Source organism: Tubulanus polymorphus, chromosome 1 (assembly GCF_964204645.1).
Source record: "Tubulanus polymorphus chromosome 1, tnTubPoly1.2, whole genome shotgun sequence".
NCBI classification, from domain to species: Eukaryota; Metazoa; Nemertea; class Palaeonemertea; order Tubulaniformes; family Tubulanidae; genus Tubulanus; species Tubulanus polymorphus.
Genome location: NC_134025.1, coordinates 9,068,534 through 9,084,637, shown reverse-complemented (window position 1 = coordinate 9,084,637; position 16,104 = coordinate 9,068,534). Strand labels below are relative to the sequence as shown.

General features: G+C 36.3%; 5 protein-coding genes across 13 annotated transcripts; 3 read left to right on the top strand and 2 right to left on the bottom strand.

Moving 5' to 3' along the window:
- The first annotated feature begins 25 nt into the window (after positions 1–25).
- On the top strand, positions 26–1,966 carry LOC141902086 (calcineurin B homologous protein 1-like). Its single transcript, XM_074789728.1, has 7 exons — positions 26–195; positions 304–376; positions 476–556; positions 648–775; positions 927–1,030; positions 1,103–1,183; positions 1,401–1,966. The coding sequence occupies exons 1-7, from the start codon at positions 129–131 to the stop codon at positions 1,452–1,454; spliced, it is 588 nt and encodes a 195-aa protein (XP_074645829.1). The 5' UTR covers positions 26–128; the 3' UTR covers positions 1,455–1,966.
- A 255-nt stretch (positions 1,967–2,221) lies between these two features.
- LOC141900323 (man(5)GlcNAc(2)-PP-dolichol translocation protein RFT1-like) lies at positions 2,222–5,761 on the bottom strand. Of its 4 annotated transcripts, none has more exons than XM_074787169.1 (14): positions 5,659–5,761; positions 5,046–5,169; positions 4,874–4,959; positions 4,677–4,793; positions 4,379–4,568; positions 4,190–4,291; positions 3,961–4,101; positions 3,795–3,873; positions 3,549–3,730; positions 3,291–3,435; positions 3,091–3,196; positions 2,819–2,947; positions 2,617–2,737; positions 2,222–2,536 (listed from the first exon to the last, which is right to left on the bottom strand). In XM_074787169.1, the coding sequence occupies exons 2-14, from the start codon at positions 5,097–5,099 to the stop codon at positions 2,369–2,371; spliced, it is 1,620 nt and encodes a 539-aa protein (XP_074643270.1). In that variant the 5' UTR covers positions 5,100–5,169; positions 5,659–5,761; the 3' UTR covers positions 2,222–2,368. The 4 variants fall into 4 exon arrangements, with proteins under 4 accessions (XP_074643270.1, XP_074643261.1, XP_074643279.1 ...); XM_074787160.1 differs by lacking the exon at positions 5,659–5,761 and adding an exon at positions 5,447–5,530; XM_074787178.1 differs by lacking the exon at positions 5,659–5,761 and having other exon boundaries at positions 5,046–5,276.
- LOC141900344 (leucine-rich repeat protein 1-like) lies at positions 5,356–7,494 on the top strand. 5 transcript variants are annotated; one of them, XM_074787228.1, is made up of 5 exons: positions 5,356–5,374; positions 5,960–6,151; positions 6,235–6,333; positions 6,427–7,151; positions 7,242–7,494. In XM_074787228.1, exons 2-5 carry the CDS (start codon positions 5,969–5,971, stop codon positions 7,492–7,494), a joined length of 1,260 nt encoding a protein of 419 aa, XP_074643329.1. In that variant the 5' UTR covers positions 5,356–5,374; positions 5,960–5,968. The 5 variants fall into 5 exon arrangements, with proteins under 5 accessions (XP_074643329.1, XP_074643321.1, XP_074643314.1 ...); XM_074787220.1 differs by lacking the exon at positions 5,356–5,374 and adding an exon at positions 5,405–5,618; XM_074787213.1 differs by lacking the exon at positions 5,356–5,374 and adding an exon at positions 5,405–5,631.
- Positions 7,495–7,671: 177 nt separating this feature from the next.
- On the bottom strand, positions 7,672–9,165 carry LOC141900370 (AP-5 complex subunit sigma-1-like). The gene is made up of 2 exons (XM_074787240.1): positions 9,091–9,165; positions 7,672–8,499 (listed from the first exon to the last, which is right to left on the bottom strand). Exon 2 carries the CDS (start codon positions 8,491–8,493, stop codon positions 7,921–7,923), a length of 573 nt encoding a protein of 190 aa, XP_074643341.1. The 5' UTR covers positions 8,494–8,499; positions 9,091–9,165; the 3' UTR covers positions 7,672–7,920.
- A 2,653-nt stretch (positions 9,166–11,818) lies between these two features.
- LOC141909524 (protein phosphatase 2C-like domain-containing protein 1) lies at positions 11,819–16,053 on the top strand. 2 transcript variants are annotated; one of them, XM_074799967.1, is made up of 7 exons: positions 11,819–11,894; positions 12,575–12,775; positions 12,862–13,965; positions 14,052–14,153; positions 14,236–14,459; positions 14,823–14,855; positions 15,258–16,053. In XM_074799967.1, the coding sequence occupies exons 2-7, from the start codon at positions 12,586–12,588 to the stop codon at positions 15,816–15,818; spliced, it is 2,214 nt and encodes a 737-aa protein (XP_074656068.1). In that variant the 5' UTR covers positions 11,819–11,894; positions 12,575–12,585; the 3' UTR covers positions 15,819–16,053. The 2 variants fall into 2 exon arrangements, with proteins under 2 accessions (XP_074656068.1, XP_074656076.1); XM_074799975.1 differs by lacking the exon at positions 14,823–14,855.
- Positions 16,054–16,104: the final 51 nt, after the last annotated feature.

Below are 16,104 nucleotides of genomic sequence, written 5' to 3'. Positions count from 1 at the left end.
TTTAGATTAGTCCAATTCAATTCAATTATTCCAAAACACGGAAGTGAAATTCTGAACAAAATATTGATTACTACTTTGTTTAATTTTGATATGTTTTGAGCATTGTTAGTTAACAACAATCCGACAAAATGGGCTCTAAATCTTCTATTATGCTCCAACCTGAAGAAATTGAAAGTATTCAGAAAGAAACGGGGTGTAAGTATGAGCGCAATTGATTTCCAGAAAAATCCTCGCCTGCCACCCCGGCACAGGCACAGCACAGTTTTTGCTTTTTTAAATGAATGCATGAATGTTCTCTTACAGTTTCAAGGAGTCAGATTATTCGCCTATATAGCCGCTTCACTAGTCTGGATAAAGCAAATAATGGCTATTTGAGGTACAAGCTTTTCAACCCTAAAATTAAAAACTGCTAAAAAAATCTGATCAAAATTATGGGTTGCAGCGATAACAACTTTGCATTTGATAAATTTTTTAGTCGAGAGGACTTTCTCCGCATACCTGAACTGGCTATAAATCCTTTGGGTGATCGTATTGTACATTCCTTCTTCAGTGAAAAGTAAGTTGACTTCTTGATTGTGTGTGTGTGTACGCGTGTTATCTGCTGCTATGCGAGGTGCAAACCTAAAATTATGAATTCTATCAAACAGCAGCGAAGAAGTGAACTTCAGACAGTTTATGAATGTATTGGCGAGATTTCGTCCTATAAAACGCAAAGAACGAAAAGACATTGAAAATGGCATGATGAAACTAAACAGTCGGGAGGAAAAATTAAAATGTGAGTCGACCAGTCGTAGATTAATCCTAGCTCATATTTTATCTAAATTACATACAGCTTTATTTTGCATTGTTGATGTATAACATCTGTGAGCGAAAAATGACTTACTATAAGATGTTATAGTTGCTCAAATGTGTCATTCTCATTCTAGTTGCTTTCAAGATGTATGATCTAGATGGCGATGATAAGATCGCCAGGGAAGAGTTACTTGCTGTTTTACACATGATGGTTGGTGCGAATATCTCCGAGGAACAGGTCAGTAAAAATTACAGCGGTTGTGTTGTGCAAGATCGAGTAAGTTCTAGGTCAATTTCTTTTAAATTTCAGTTGGGTAGCATCGCTGACAGAACTATCGCCGAAGCCGATACCGATAATAACCAGGCAATCACATTTGATGAGTTTGTTAAGGTAAATATAATTAACATATCGAGACTTCTATGCGAGGTGCAGAAATCACATGAAGTGCCTCATATATTACATTGCTGTATGTAAATATTTCTAGTAGTTAAACCAAACCACTTTTGAGCAACTGAAATTGTCAAAATACCCAGTGTCTAACAATCTCTGATTACCCTAAAAATGATACGTAGATCTTTTATTTACTTTTGTGAATTTTTGTTTTCAGGCAATGGAACTTATCGATGTTGAACAAAAGATGAGCATTCGTTTTCTCAATTAATGAATGAAAAAACCTTGTGTATATTATGGACGACAAGCTATATAAATGCCTCTTCATTTGCGCTTAAATAGTATTCTCTGCTGCTACATTCATTTATGAAAAGCGCATCTACTTCAAGGGGGATGTATGTCGAAGTGATAATTCAGTTGCCATTCTCAATACACATGTTATAATTCAAACAAAAAAATATACAAATCTATTTTGCATATTATGATCTTCCAGAGCAAAGTCTACAAAACTATCTTTGTATCTAGTAAATATGGATGCAGCTTCTCAATGTACTTGTAGTGCAGGATTACTAAGAATATAAAGAGCTCACATATCATTCCTGTTTTATCTGAAATCGTTCTAAACCATTGACTCAGGATTGCAGCATCGGAAAGTGATTCCTATTGATGATTAACATCAGAGAATTTAATTCATCAATCTAAAAGAAAGTTCATCATGCATTGATATTTATTGTTGCAAGTGTTGTTAAAAAATTGTCAATCAGATTTAGAATATATATGTATATTAATATATTATCAATTAATAAATTCTTAAATAACTCATGTGTCTGTAATGTTGTTACTTCTTGTGAGGATGATAGTGGAATTTTAGAAATCGATGCTTTGGAAAAGTACTGCGTTCTCCAATGACAAATAATCTTTGACCTATAGAATAATGACAATAATGATAATACCAAAAGACAACACTTAATGAGGTGGATAAATAGAATGCACACAAATGAAATTTGGAATAAGGTAAAAGTATATTTCCTATAAAAATATATTAGAAATTCACACCAAAGCCAGTCATACCGGTAACTTAAAACAATACAAAGAAACAAATTTTAGTAATTTAATAACATTTGGTGTCCACCAGCCCTAGATTCAATCATCGATTCATTAGTTTTGATTGAGCTTTTAATTCAATCAGTTTTTCTTCTTTGATTGTTTACTCTTACTGTAATGTTCCATGATGAAACTGATCAGTTTTTGTTCCTTTAAACAGATTGTAATTAGCACAAGCATAAGACAAATTCCGCCGATTCCTATATGTATAACTTGTCCGCTTAGACCTTTATCGCAACAGAACATTTTCTGAAATATTAAACAGAAACGTTTCGACAATATTCATCAGCAAAAACTAGTCATAAATCGAAGAATAATTTTTGGCATACCTCTGATAGAGTTGTAATAACGAAGGCGGCAAAGTAGACCAAGCTGACAGGTAATGATGGCAGTAGACCTATTAATGGACTGCGAGGCATCTCTTTCATATAATGGCTTACGTAATAAATGCTGGAAATAAATCAAACAATTGTCAATTTGACATAACATTCAAAAGCAGGCACAGCAAACTTTTCAGAGTGAAGCGTATACCTGTGTATAATCCGAGCTATCATATTAAGACAATTTGCCAAGATAAATCCAACAGCTCCAAGCATCTTCGCTAGGTAATATGATGCTAATAAGAACAGGACGGAAAATAGTAGCATCTTTTGATTGTACCTAAAAATACATGACAAATCTATGTATTATGAATTTCTTAGAGATCAGCAAGTACCAATATAGACTTAGCCTGGTCTAAGTCTCAACTGTGGACCTGACTCAAGGAATCCCATATGAAATTTAAATTTGACATGCAAACTTACCCATCAACGTCTTTCTGACTCATTGCAGCAAAAACAAAACCCTCACTTGTACCATTGATAGCAATCACTAGTACATACAAACAATACCATTTCAGAAGAACAGGTCCTGGAATACAAGATGTTACATTTAGATTTTGAAAGTTTTGAAGTTTGATTTTGAAGTAATGAAGTAGTAATGAATAAAGAATCGAAAAGCTTGCCAGTTCCTGAACTTAGAATCACTCCTCCATATATATGCAGTAGCAAATACGAGTACGCGTAGCCAAACGTAAATATAGTTAAACCGATATAGGTAACAACTTTGAGTAGATGCTCGAGTACTTGTGAGGCAAGATTGATTGAATCCTGTTCAAGAAATTCAAAATCTACAGTGAAAATCAATCCATCGAGAAACATACGACTCATGTCACTATGGTTACTATTGGTAAATTTCCATAGAACATTTGTCAAGACAATACCTTATTTTGTTTGGAGACAGGAACACCTCGCGTCAAAGTTTGAGAAAAGAACAGATAACAACTTTCTTCGATCGGTAGAAATAGAAATCTCGCAGCCAGTGAGCCAAGATTATTGATCACATCATAAACACCTTGATCTCCAAAACTCAAAATGCTAAATATAGTCATAGCATACTTTTCACCTGAAAAAGAAATCATTTTACATTTTGCAAAAGAATAGACGATTATTCTTGATCATGTACTTGCCTTCAGTGAGAAATTGCTTCAGAATTGATTGCTTGAAAAAACTCCATGTCAATTTGACCGTTCCCATTCCAAACCAGGCCTAAAATGGAACATTCATAAGTATTGCAGTATAGTAATCAAAAACAATAATATTCATAATACGGTGAAATGGCACAAAATCACTTACTTGATTTTCTTTTTTATGAGGCAACATTTCTAACAGATTGTTGAATGGAAAATCTCTGGCTCTTTCACTTGGAGCAGTTGCAGACACATAGTACAGGAAGTAAGCATAATAAAGAACCAAGTATACGAAGGTATACGCAAGCTAGAATAGAATAAAAAATGTGATATAAGGGCATAATTGATTTGATTAATTGATTTACTAGAAAAGTGCACGAAAACATCTAGTTCACCTGAGCTATGGAGAAATTATATAACCCAAGTTGTGGCCAGTAAAACACTAAGAGAACGGTTAATATGCATTTTGTAGCAATAGCACTTCCTTCAATAACGACCTGCAATTGAATTAAGACGCCTATAAATTTTTTGATTTAACAGTCAAATCTCTAGAGCATAAAAAAATTTATAATGACTTAACTGACCTTGAGTCTTACGAAAAGGAAGGACTGACCAATGACCCAAAGAGGTTCGGCAGCCATTTCAATAATGCACGATAAAGCGAAACATATCACAGCTGTTTGATAATGAGGCACAGAATTCGAGTCTGGTAATTCAAACATAAACAACCAAATTAAGGCAAATATCGACGAACATAAAATTCCAATTGGTACCCTATAAAATAAACAATACATACAACTGTATACATGTATCGATTTAATATTAGAAATTCATGCTTAAATTTTGCTTGATTTTCTCTCAATGAAAAAGTTAAAAACATACGTTAACCACAAAAGATTTATAACTTGGTTCCACTGTTTGTCCTTGGTCTTACTGAGACAAGCTTTACGGAATGCTTCACGCGTCACAAATATCGTAGTAGAATACAACAACGTAAGCCTGCATTACACAACAGAAAGGTTGATTTCATATTTCATTGATAATTGTAATAATAAAAAAGACAAAAAAAGAGTCCCCACCTCACGTTTACAACTCCCAACATTTCTCTACTTATATGCCGTAACGTAAAAGCATTTAGAATGAATGTCAGTATGCGAAAAACCAACTGAAATCAAAAACAAAACGTTGAATTGATTATCTGGTCCAGTTTCCGTGAAACTAACTGACAACCGATGAGTAACACAGGCCTACCTGCAAAATAATATTGTATGATGTAGACTTCACAACGCTTCCTAAAATCGACATCTTCGTATTCAGCTGTACTAACCGTAACTGCAGTGCAGAGGACAGTGAAACTGGATAATTTAACTGCCGGCTGTAATATACAAAAATAAAGCCTGCTTAACTTTCTAAGAGAAGAATTGATTATTCTTATGCCCACAATATACTCTATAATGAGAGAATTATTCCTTATTGTCTTGATCTAGCGGCCGGTTGTAAAATGAGTTTTTTTTTCAATAAAATTATATTATATTGTATTGGTCCAAACCAGGAAGTGACATTTAAAAATCTTTGTATTGGTAAAATCGTCGCATTAGTCCTAACTTTTGGCAAACGGGAGGGGGCGTTGGTTATGAGCTAGTCAACCACACCTTTTTGTTCCAGACAGATTCGATACAGATAGACAAATAAATAGAGAAATGTGTTTTTGCGTTTTTGAACAGAAAACACTTTTTCGTGAATCTGTTTAGCAGCAGCTGTAACAAACTATTTACCCTACTACTAGCACGCGAGTGTTCACTGTTTTGAAATTTCTGCTTTTAGGTGCATCAGAAGAGTTAAGTTAACAGCAATAACCACGTACCTATCTACAAATTAACTTGTAAGGTATAGTGCCAGTGGTAGCTAGCTCCTGAGATGTGTAAATGCTCCTCTAAGGAAATGTCACTAGGCCTTAGAAAAAGTTTACTACCCGCAATCTTTCAATCAAAATTCAAATCAGCATAATTTATTTGCATTAAACAGATGATATGATTTGAGAATTCCTATATAATATTAACTTTACAGGCTGGGATAAGTCATTGATACTGGTTTTATCCGTGGCAAGCCACTGTGCTGTGGTGTGTACTGTTGGCAAATTGATAAATGTTTCATAATATTTTCAGATAATTGAAATGCGGCTGACATGCGATACTGAAGTTGCCAACAGGCTTCTACCGTCGTTTAACATGAAACGTAAAAATAAATCAAGAGCCCAGCTGTCTGTTGGACGCAAGCCAGGGAGTGCGAGTCAACAGGATTCAGAAATTTACCTCATGATATGTACTTCAAAAGACCGAAGTGGACAAAAGTATAAGGTATGAAATATCAGTTCAGAGGTTTTGTAGTTTGGATGTCACTGTGGGATATGGTGTTTTATGTGTTGGTATTTTCTTTTTAGTTGCAGGGTAACATCGAGAATTTCTTTAACAAATTTATGAATGAAGGGAAAGCTACAATAAGATTCAAAGAGCCACAGCATGACATAATACTTAGTAAGGTAAGATATATTCCACTAGAGTAAAATGAAATTACCAGTGCTTAAAAATTTATATCAAGATTGTTCAGGTTATTTAGTTATTCTGTGTTTCAGGCCGATCCTGTGCAACTTAAGAGTTTCATGTCAGTGGTTCGTTTAGGCAGCCTTGGAAAAGATGTACCAAAAGCTGCGCTCAGCACTCTTGCTCCAGCTTCCGCTAAACAAATCGAGAAACCAAAAACTAAGATGATAGTATTAGCTAAAAAGGATTACCCAGTTCAGAAAGGATTTCCTCGTGAGCTCATTCATCTGCAGGTGTCCCAATGTAAACTGAAGCGAATTGATACAAGGATGTTTCAATTATATGATCTGAAATACTTAGATCTTAGTAATAACGTTATTCAATCTTTACCGGAGAACTTTGGAAGTGTGAAAACTCTTCAGTGCCTCCATCTTGTAGACAATCAAATCAGCAGTTTGCCTACGGGATTATGCAAGGGACCTCTGAGTGAATCGCTTTCAGTTTTGGATTTAAGTGGAAATTCTATCAAATTTCTGCCAGATAGCTTTTGCCAGTTGACATCGCTGTATTCATTCAGGATTGATAGGAATGGTTTGATGTATTTTCCGCAGAAAATCGGAAGTTTGACAAACCTGAGAGTCCTTTCAGCTACAAAAAATAATCTTTGCTGTCTCCCTGGAAGCTTTGCCAAGTTGACTTTAAGTTCATTAGATCTGTTTAGCAATACGTTAATGGATGATGGGCCATCATCAGTTGTCTCAAGATTAGAAGCCATGACGCTGTTGGAATGTGCGGCCAAAGCAATAAAAAAAAACAAGTATGTAGATGAAATAGAAACTTAGGTATTGTCATTTCTTGAATCATGGAATTTTTTCAAACATTTAATTTGCACTTTTCTTTGTTCTAGAATTATGTATACACGGGAAGATTTGCCAGGAGCTCTAGTGGATATGTTAGACAATGCAAAGCAGTGTTTATGTGGACAGTACTGTTTTCGTTCGTTTGCTCATTTTCTCGCAAGGTTAGATCTGCATCGAATCGCCGAAACAGTGGTAAACATCGATCAAATGGGCAGAACGCATGCACCGGCTGAATCCTTCCTATGTTCTCAACATTGCCTCGAGAAATATCGAACAAACCCTTACACATTCTGGAGTTAATGCCCTATTTCAGATGTAGCTAGTGTTAAGCTAATTGATATAATATATTGGTGTATTGTGATATGATACTGAAGTTATTTATTTAAAAAGGTTGCAACATTCAACTAAAACTAACTTTGATGGAAAACTGCATTTAATTACACGTTAATACTGACTGTGTGCTTATTCTTGGAAAATTCATCACGCATTTCATTTGCTCATACATTGTATTTTTTGATAAATTTTTCAAAATACATGACTGTTAGTTACTACTTTATGAAAATGAGTTCATCTGTCTTGTTGGTGACACGAATACGAGTAGAGGTAAAGCTCAAGGAACAGGACTTAAGTTTTCAACTACATGTCCAATATTTATTCCCCTCAAGAAGAAAACTTGCACTTTCAATGACTAGACTTTCAATGAGAGACTTGCATCTATTATAAACACTAATGTTTGAATATTGTATCCAGTTCTTTTTCAAATTGTCGTACAACTCTGTTATTCATACACAATAACTGACCGCCTGGCAAATATTTGTCGACAATAATTTCAATACGATCCAGTTTTAATAACGCATCCATCGGATTGTTCAGTAATTTCATCGATTCCTGCAGATGTTTAATGATCATTTTCAAAACATTTTCTGCTGCTGCTCGATTTTCATATTTTTCCAGCACCAATGAAAAACAACAGTTGGCGGCCGCGAGCCAGAAACAAACTTTCTCGCTGAGGAACGGACGATTCGACGCTAGTCGAATAAAACCCAATTCAAACTCAGGAAGAACTTCTTCATTGTTCAATTTGATAAAATCGCTTTCCGCTGATCGACCGGATGCTGCTTTTCTGAATACATATTCCGACTGAACAGCATTGGCTACATGTTTCAACTGATCTTTTTGAATGTCAATAATATTGTCTCGACTTGAAGAATTGTCCATTGGTTCTTGTGCAAAATGTCTATGGTAGAGAATGGCACTGTTCTCTGGTCTAACTTGATGAATGATTATCGCGTACACCATTTTAACCTGGATAGTGAAAAGAAACTGAATGTATCAATGTCAACACCATGATCGATCAACAAAAAAGACATAAGAATTACAAAAAGAATCATATGGAAAGGTCATTCTCGCTTGCCTGGGTCTGATTGGCACCAGTTTTTTGACTGGTGGCCGCTTAGCGCTTGGGTGGTGTAATGGAGCAAGGAACTGCAGCCAGGGTTTGTGTTGGCGTCACAGGGACTTGACACAAAAGGATTTTGACCCCAGTATCCTAGGGACTATGTTTTATAGGATACTGGGGTCAAAATCCTTTTGTGTCAAGTCCCTGTGGTTGGCGTGAGCTTTGGTGACGGTGGGAGATAATCAACCCTGGCCTAGCTAGTTACCTAATCGTTGGTGGTAATGTTTTTATAATCGGATGGGCTTGTGGTTTTTTGTGAAAATATCCGATCGTGAAACTAAACCACAGACAGGTAACTGACTACTGGCAAGCGAGGATAGAAAGGTCTGCTGGACGTTAAAGTACTGTTGTTGCAAACCAACAAGCTGAATAAATCAACAAGCTGAATAAATCAACAACAAGCAACTGTCAAATTGGGACAAGCAACTGTCACTTACTTTGATAAATTTCTAAGATATCAAAAATATTCAAAAGCACCATTTAATTACAATATTGTCATAGCATAGTATGGAAGACCTCAGACGACATACGAGATATGAGATATAACATACGAGATATGAGAACTTGAACTTGAACTTTAATTTTATTGCTCCATATAATACACAAGTTACATAGGAAATGACATGCAATAAAATATTAACATCAAAACACAGGGAAAACAGTACAAGAGTGGACATACATTTAAAATCGCTTTTATAATCGGATAACATAGGAATAGAGAATATTTACAAATAAAATATGTTAAACGTAAAACAAAATATAATACTACAGCAAGGAAACTAGGTGGCGATACAATCAAGTGAATATAATATAAAAGAATCAAAGTGTTGAACGGAGGGCAAGTAACGAGTTAACTAGGTTACACATAAGGCTGGCAATTTCATAGTCTCCGTTGTTATAGGACATCAAAAAGAGGAATTTATCGAAAACACAAAAAGACTCAAACTCTGTGAAACAAACAAGTGAGGATAAAATGGAAACTCTGGCAGGATGAAGCGAGGGACACTCGAGTAAAAAGTGGGATTCGTCCTCAACGACTTTATTTACAGTACAGTAGAGGCAAAATCTCTCATTGGCTGGTAAAAATGGACGACAGTGACGCCCCGTCTCGATTCTAAGCCGATGGGAACCGAGACGCAGTTTGGAAAATTCGCGTCTTTTAAGGAAAGAGTTCGAAATAATGTATTTTTCTAGTTCAAAGCGTGTTATGAGATGCAACAGACGAGATTCGACATATTGCATACGAGATACGACTTGTTTTACAGTACGGGTGTCCATCCGCTAGCGCCACCGCAGTTTATATTTTTCAACATCTACTCGGCGTATACTACGACACGTGCGCAGGCAGTGGCGTATACATTAACTATGAATATCGATATGCGAAAAACGTTTCGTTTGAAAAATATTTAAAAATATTCGATCAACCGCTACCGGGGACCGGCCTCTCGCTACGATCAGTGGGCCACTCTTAGTGTGAGACACCGATGGTCCGGTGATTCGAGTTGGCTCCAAATACGGGGCTACAGCCCATAAATCCACAAAAAACGCCTCAAATTCCAAAATCCATTTTGAGTGTACAAAAATCCCTCAAAAAGAGTTAGCCATGGCCCCTTCAAATTGGTGGTGCTAAGAATCGCGCTAGTCAAGGGTTTAAACTTTTCGATGAAAAATGATAGATGTATGTATATTACGAATGCCGATGACCAAAGAGTTTAAAAAAAAGTCCGACACACGCGGAATCGGACATGAATTAAAAATACTAAAGATAACATAAATTTATTGAATGAATTATTCATTGAATATCAGAATGGAGTTCCATTGTATCACTCTCAGCTCCTGGCCCTAGTCCAGCTGATTTCGTTTATCACGACGTTTTTTGCGACGGGTGCAAACGCACCATACAAGCAACGTTCCGGTGTTCCGCTAATTCCCTGTCTAAAAAAATGTTACTTGATATTTCCATGGATCTCTCATCTTTACAAATGTAAGAGCTGTTGTGTTTTGCTGAAGATTTATTATTTATGTGGTTCCTGTAGTTTTGTCAATAAACAGTTGTAAAACTGGCCATGATCTTAAGAATGATCTTAAATTGGATTCTCCGATTATGAAAGTTATTCAGATTCAGCCATTGGCCCTTTTCATGAAAGATGTCAGAAAAGAAAGATAGCCAAAAAGCCCTCAGAATACACAAGTACCTAAATTGAACAAATTTTCAGGGAAGGACCCCAGACTATGGCTTCAAAAAGACAGTGCCTGACGGTTAGCGAAAACTGGCCAGTCTCGACTCTCAACGGTTGGTCTAGTGGACTCACCAGTCAACCCCGGTAGCTCGATAGGGATGGAATTTAGCTGGGGATTTCAAACCTTGAGAGAGAGCACGGGAGTTCTTAATCTGGATACCAGGGCGATGTACGGGTTCCCGGGTTGTTCGGGATTCAAGAACTCAGGCAGGGGTGTCAAACAGCCGAGGCGTACACTAGAGGGCCGGGATTTCCGGCTGCGGAGTTTTTTTTTTAGAATTTTGATTTCTAATGCAGAAAAGCCGGCGATCTAGCGGGCGGTGAACATAGTTATTTTTTCTGCAGGCAGTGAGTAATCGGAACTCCGGCTCCTGAACACCAGGCCGTTTTCAGACCAAAGGAAGACAAGAAATAGCATAATATTATGAACTTGAACAGTTTGATATCTTTTGAAAATCTTTTGATTTGAAAAACTTCGTCGCCCGCGGGAGAGGAACGGCCGGCGCGCCTAGTCCAGGGTGTTCACAGTATGGCCTAATATCGTTGTGTCCGGTCCAGGTGTCCATTATCCAAAAGAAATATATTTCTGGTTTGAATAAAATGTTGACTATGTTGGTTTTCATATAATTGACGATGACTGTACGAGTCACCGTATTAAACGATTTATACGCAGTAAATATTGAAAAAACATACACTGCGGTGGCGCTAGCGGGCGGACACCTGTACTGTAAATAAGTCGTATCTCGTATGTCATATGTCGTATCTCGTATGTTGCATCACATATCTCGTATGTTATATCTCATATCTCGTATGTCGTCTGAGGTCTTCCATAGTATAGATTTATAAACAAAATCTCAAAATCTGTCGAACCCGGAAGTAAATGTATTGTCTCCACTTGACCTTGGAATTGTGAATTTACTGTTGCTATGAAACACCTAACAATATGGCGGCCTACGTATAGTTTTGTTCTTTTAAATCCTTGTGGGTATAAAAAGTTACAGGTAAAAGTTACTGAATGAACTATTTTCAAAGACATTTTAGGTTCATGTACCAGACTAAAATAAACCTAACACGGTTTTAAATTTCGTTCGGTCTGTAAAGAACTGATCGAGACAGATTCAAAATTTCATTTATTTTCAACAACAAGTGTCACCTGTTTTTGAATTAGGCCTAAATTCTAAAAGAATCGATTGATTTGTCAGTGATACTGCTGTGTCAGTCTGACAGTGTTACACTACTGCCTCTTCTACCCTGGCACTGCTGTCAAACTGAGTAAGAATAACCAAGCAAGATCAGAAAGAAGAACTGAGTGATGATTTTATGTTTCAACTTGGTCAATTACGGTCAAAACGTCCTCATGTCAAATCATCCTAAAATGCTAATATTAGCCTAGTATGAGCCATTTTATAGTTTTTTTTTCTAAATGGCACATCCATTTTACCTAGCATTTGATATGTTAAAATGTTCTTTTTACAGTTTGTCTTTCGGATTAATATTGTCGGTTTTATACTACAACCATTTTAGTATGAAACCGAAATATTAATCCAAAAGACAAACTGTAAAAAGAGCATTTTAACATATCAAATGCTAGTGAGCCATTTAAAAAGAAACTACTCATTATTTTGGGATCAGAAACACTGGTCACAATTGTCGTATTAACTCAACTGTTGGTTTTTTTCAGAAAATCTAGAAATGGCTAATGTTGAGGTATCATATTTTGGTGCTTCAAGAACTAAATCGGAAAATGAATACTTCGGTAATCAAGTAAAGCGTTCGAATGATGGTGATGATAGTGATATTGACGATGAATCTTACCATAAACCAAGTTCCATATATCTTCATAAAGGACAGCAATATACCGAAACTGGAGTTAGAAAACCACGTTAGTTTTCTTTTTATGACATTTTACTCTTTTTTTATGTAAAGTGATAATAAAAGATGAATGACCATGATTTTGTGTAATTTCAGTAACCCCAGACACACATCTGACTTTGCCTTCCAAACAACCTGATGTGGCATTATATTGTAAAAAATGTAAAGAATTCATAAACCTCATCATCATTCAAGAACATCGGAAGTATCACAAAGCCTTAGAAACATTAGGATATACAGATACTGAACCGGACAATGTTGAAGCTCTGCTTACACGTCGAAAAGAACTGCTACAAAATTTGATCTCAGAGACTGACGCTGATAATTTATTGAACCCGAAAATCGTTCAGAAAATCAACGAAGCTGTCGAATATCTAAAAGCGGATTTGGAACAGACTTACGAAACTTTGCGGCGACACTTTGAGTTTATTGATATGAATGTGGAGGGCGTTTCATTGAATTGCAGTCCTCCGTGCGTGCAGTCGGTCGGATTTTGTTCCTGGCAGAACGAGCGTTGGAAAAGTACGATGGAAGACGCGCGGGTATTTCAGGATTATTTTGGCAATGACGTGAACAAGTCGTTCTTCGGAATTTACGACGGTCACAATGGCCGATTCGCGGCCGAGGTTTGCGCGAATAAGTTACACCAGTTGTTGCTGCAGGAAATAACGAGATTCGACCCGATGACGTTGTGTACGTGTACGTATAATATGTGCGAATGTAACGATATTTCGCAATACGAGTCCGAACGGCCGACGACCTGTAACAGCGAGCGCGTTCAACTTCACGAAGAAAGTACGAACGTTATACACCAAATCATACACACTTGTGAGGATAATTTGAACAACATGTTGCTCAAAGAGCTCCAGGACGTCGCTAATTCACAAAAAATTATCGATCGTATTACGCGAAAAAGTCGCAATCATGAGAATCCGAAAGATCCGTATTCGGAAAAGATGGAAATCGCCTACAAGAAAGCATACCACGCAACTGATCATTATCTAACGTATGGATTAGATGAGCAATCTAAAGTACGTTGGAGTGGATGCTCTGCCCTTAGTGTTATGATAAACAATACGGGTAATACACATCTAGATTCAGATTCTTCAGTAATTGAAGCAAATGACAACCCTCCTTCGCGTGATTCACCAGTTCTGGAGGCACCTCGTAAAATGGGAATGATATATGTTGCAAACGCTGGTAAATAACAATGCTTTCAATAAGTCTTTTGATGAACTAAGTGGTTGAGGAAACTTAGAAATTCATTGGTTCATTGATATTTGCAGGGAATGCGCATGCAGTGCTCGTTCGGGACAACAAGGCATACCGTTTGAGTAAAGATCATACACCAACAAATAAGAGAGAACGAGATCGGGTATTAAAATCTGGTATGTACGGGTATCTTTTCTTCAAGAAAAATCTTTTTGTGTGTCTTTGTCCATTTAAGCACTATCTTTTTAATCTTAACAGGAGGAACAATCAGTGATAGTGAAAAATATCTACAAGTGAATGGCGTGTTATCGACGACCAGAGGTTTGGGGAACCATGGTGATATCAGACTTAGAAAGGCAGTGATAAGCGAACCTTCAACAACATGCATCGAGTTAGACCAATATGCACAGGTTTTGATACTAGCCACTGACGGTGTATGGCAGGTGCTGTCACCTCAAGATGCTACAGATATAGTATTACAGGTAAGTTAACTGGAGATAATTCTGTCTACTGGAACGAGCAAGCACTGGGTACAATTTTACAAAATTCTAAATGTTTAGGTGACTGAGAAGATTCTCATTAAGAAAACTAATCATGATTCATATCTGAAACTTTCTCCTGGTGATTGTATATATATATATATATATATATATATCAATTTTGTCACTCCAAAGTAAAAAGAATTGGTTGGACGATTTAACAGTTTTGGGGCTTATTTACTAGATAATGTTAATTATTGTTTCTGCTTTAAATCTTCAATTGCTGCTTTGTATGTTGTCGGCTTGTCATAAGTTTTCCAGGTTATATTCATATAGTTCTTTCTTGTTCACTTAAACTTTTCGTAGTATTTCTGGTTCCTAATTATGAAGTACAACAAGGTAAAATCAATACAGAACCATATACCGTTTATATCACATATATGCTGTGGTGGTTTGCATCCTTTGTTTCTTGCATGCTCTAAGAAGTATTTATGTTTTTCTTTGATCTCTAAAAATCCCTTTTAAGTTTCCACGGTGAGTTTTTTATCAGCATGCTTTGCTTATTGGGAAAATATATCAAGAAGATGCATGTATACATTAAATCTAATATAATTTCAAATATTTTTTACATTTTTAGATAATGCAAGAATGAACTATCTTTATTCAGAAATTTTAGATAAACCATTTTTCATTAATTCGCTATACAATTACTTAACTAATTCATAATAATTGTCTCATATCAGGTTTTAATGGACTGTGTGACAAACTAGTGCTAATTAGATGGTTAAATCATATTTACAGATGCTTCCTACTGATATATTGATGCCTCCAAGCCGTGTCAGTACAAGCCTCAAGCCACTTCTGAAAGAATACAATGAATTTCTCGAGCGTCAAAAAAAGAACAAGATCAAAAACTTTCACGATGACCAAGAGAAATCTGATCTCGAGAATAATTACACATTCGGTCAGCAAACTACCGAGGATATATTTCAAAACTCTGACTCGGATGAAGTCATATCGAATGAGGGTGTAAACACACTTATTAGACAACGACCCGACACCGGGAAGAGCAACACTTCAAAAGTGAGTTTCAAGGAGGAAAATGAAGACTACAGGGATATTAAAACTGAAATTGGGAGTAACTTGGATGATGATAGCGGCAATGAAGGTGATATTGAAACTATAACAGAGGCATTTTCAATATCCGAATCTAGATTATCACGCAGAAGCCTGTCTAAGGAAGAGATTCATCGTGAATTTGCTAAAGCAATGGCAGAAAGACTCGTGCAAGCTGCATTATTAGCAGGCAGTAAAGATAATGTTACTGTGATGATAGTTCTGCTTCAAGGGTCTGGCCTATGATAAAGATATAATCTAAATGAATATTTTCTACAGGATGTATATATTTGAATGCCTTCCAACAGATAATGTCATTATCTTTGTATATGAGTAGTACTGCATGATGTATGTACTAGAAAATAAAGAATGATTCCGATCCTAGAAATATGCTTTCTAGTTACTTACTTGAAGACATTGTACTAGGCCCACCATAATGATCTAATTTAAAAAAAATATATATATCAAAGGTTTTCGTAAAATCCGTATTTATGTATGTATTTTACTGTTATTCATTGGGATGTAAATACCC

Coding starts and splice junctions, on each gene's coding strand:
- LOC141902086 (XM_074789728.1), top strand. CDS start 129: ATGGGCTCTAAATCTTCTATTATGCTCCAACCTGAAGAAATTGAAAGT. Junction 557..647: donor CATTCCTTCTTCAGTGAAAA/GTAAGTTGACTT, acceptor TCTATCAAACAG/CAGCGAAGAAGTGAACTTCA. Junction 1,184..1,400: donor CATTTGATGAGTTTGTTAAG/GTAAATATAATT, acceptor TTTTGTTTTCAG/GCAATGGAACTTATCGATGT.
- LOC141900323 (XM_074787169.1), bottom strand. CDS start 5,099: ATGTCGATTTTAGGAAGCGTTGTGAAGTCTACATCATACAATATTATT. Junction 3,874..3,960: donor CTCATAAAAAAGAAAATCAA/GTAAGTGATTTT, acceptor GTTCCATTTTAG/GCCTGGTTTGGAATGGGAAC. Junction 3,197..3,290: donor GATTCTAAGTTCAGGAACTG/GCAAGCTTTTCG, acceptor CTTGTATTCCAG/GACCTGTTCTTCTGAAATGG.
- LOC141900344 (XM_074787228.1), top strand. CDS start 5,969: ATGCGGCTGACATGCGATACTGAAGTTGCCAACAGGCTTCTACCGTCG. Junction 6,152..6,234: donor GAAGTGGACAAAAGTATAAG/GTATGAAATATC, acceptor TTTTCTTTTTAG/TTGCAGGGTAACATCGAGAA. Junction 6,334..6,426: donor ATGACATAATACTTAGTAAG/GTAAGATATATT, acceptor TCTGTGTTTCAG/GCCGATCCTGTGCAACTTAA.
- LOC141900370 (XM_074787240.1), bottom strand. CDS start 8,493: ATGGTGTACGCGATAATCATTCATCAAGTTAGACCAGAGAACAGTGCC.
- LOC141909524 (XM_074799967.1), top strand. CDS start 12,586: ATGGCTAATGTTGAGGTATCATATTTTGGTGCTTCAAGAACTAAATCG. Junction 12,776..12,861: donor AACTGGAGTTAGAAAACCAC/GTTAGTTTTCTT, acceptor GTGTAATTTCAG/TAACCCCAGACACACATCTG. Junction 13,966..14,051: donor GATATATGTTGCAAACGCTG/GTAAATAACAAT, acceptor TGATATTTGCAG/GGAATGCGCATGCAGTGCTC.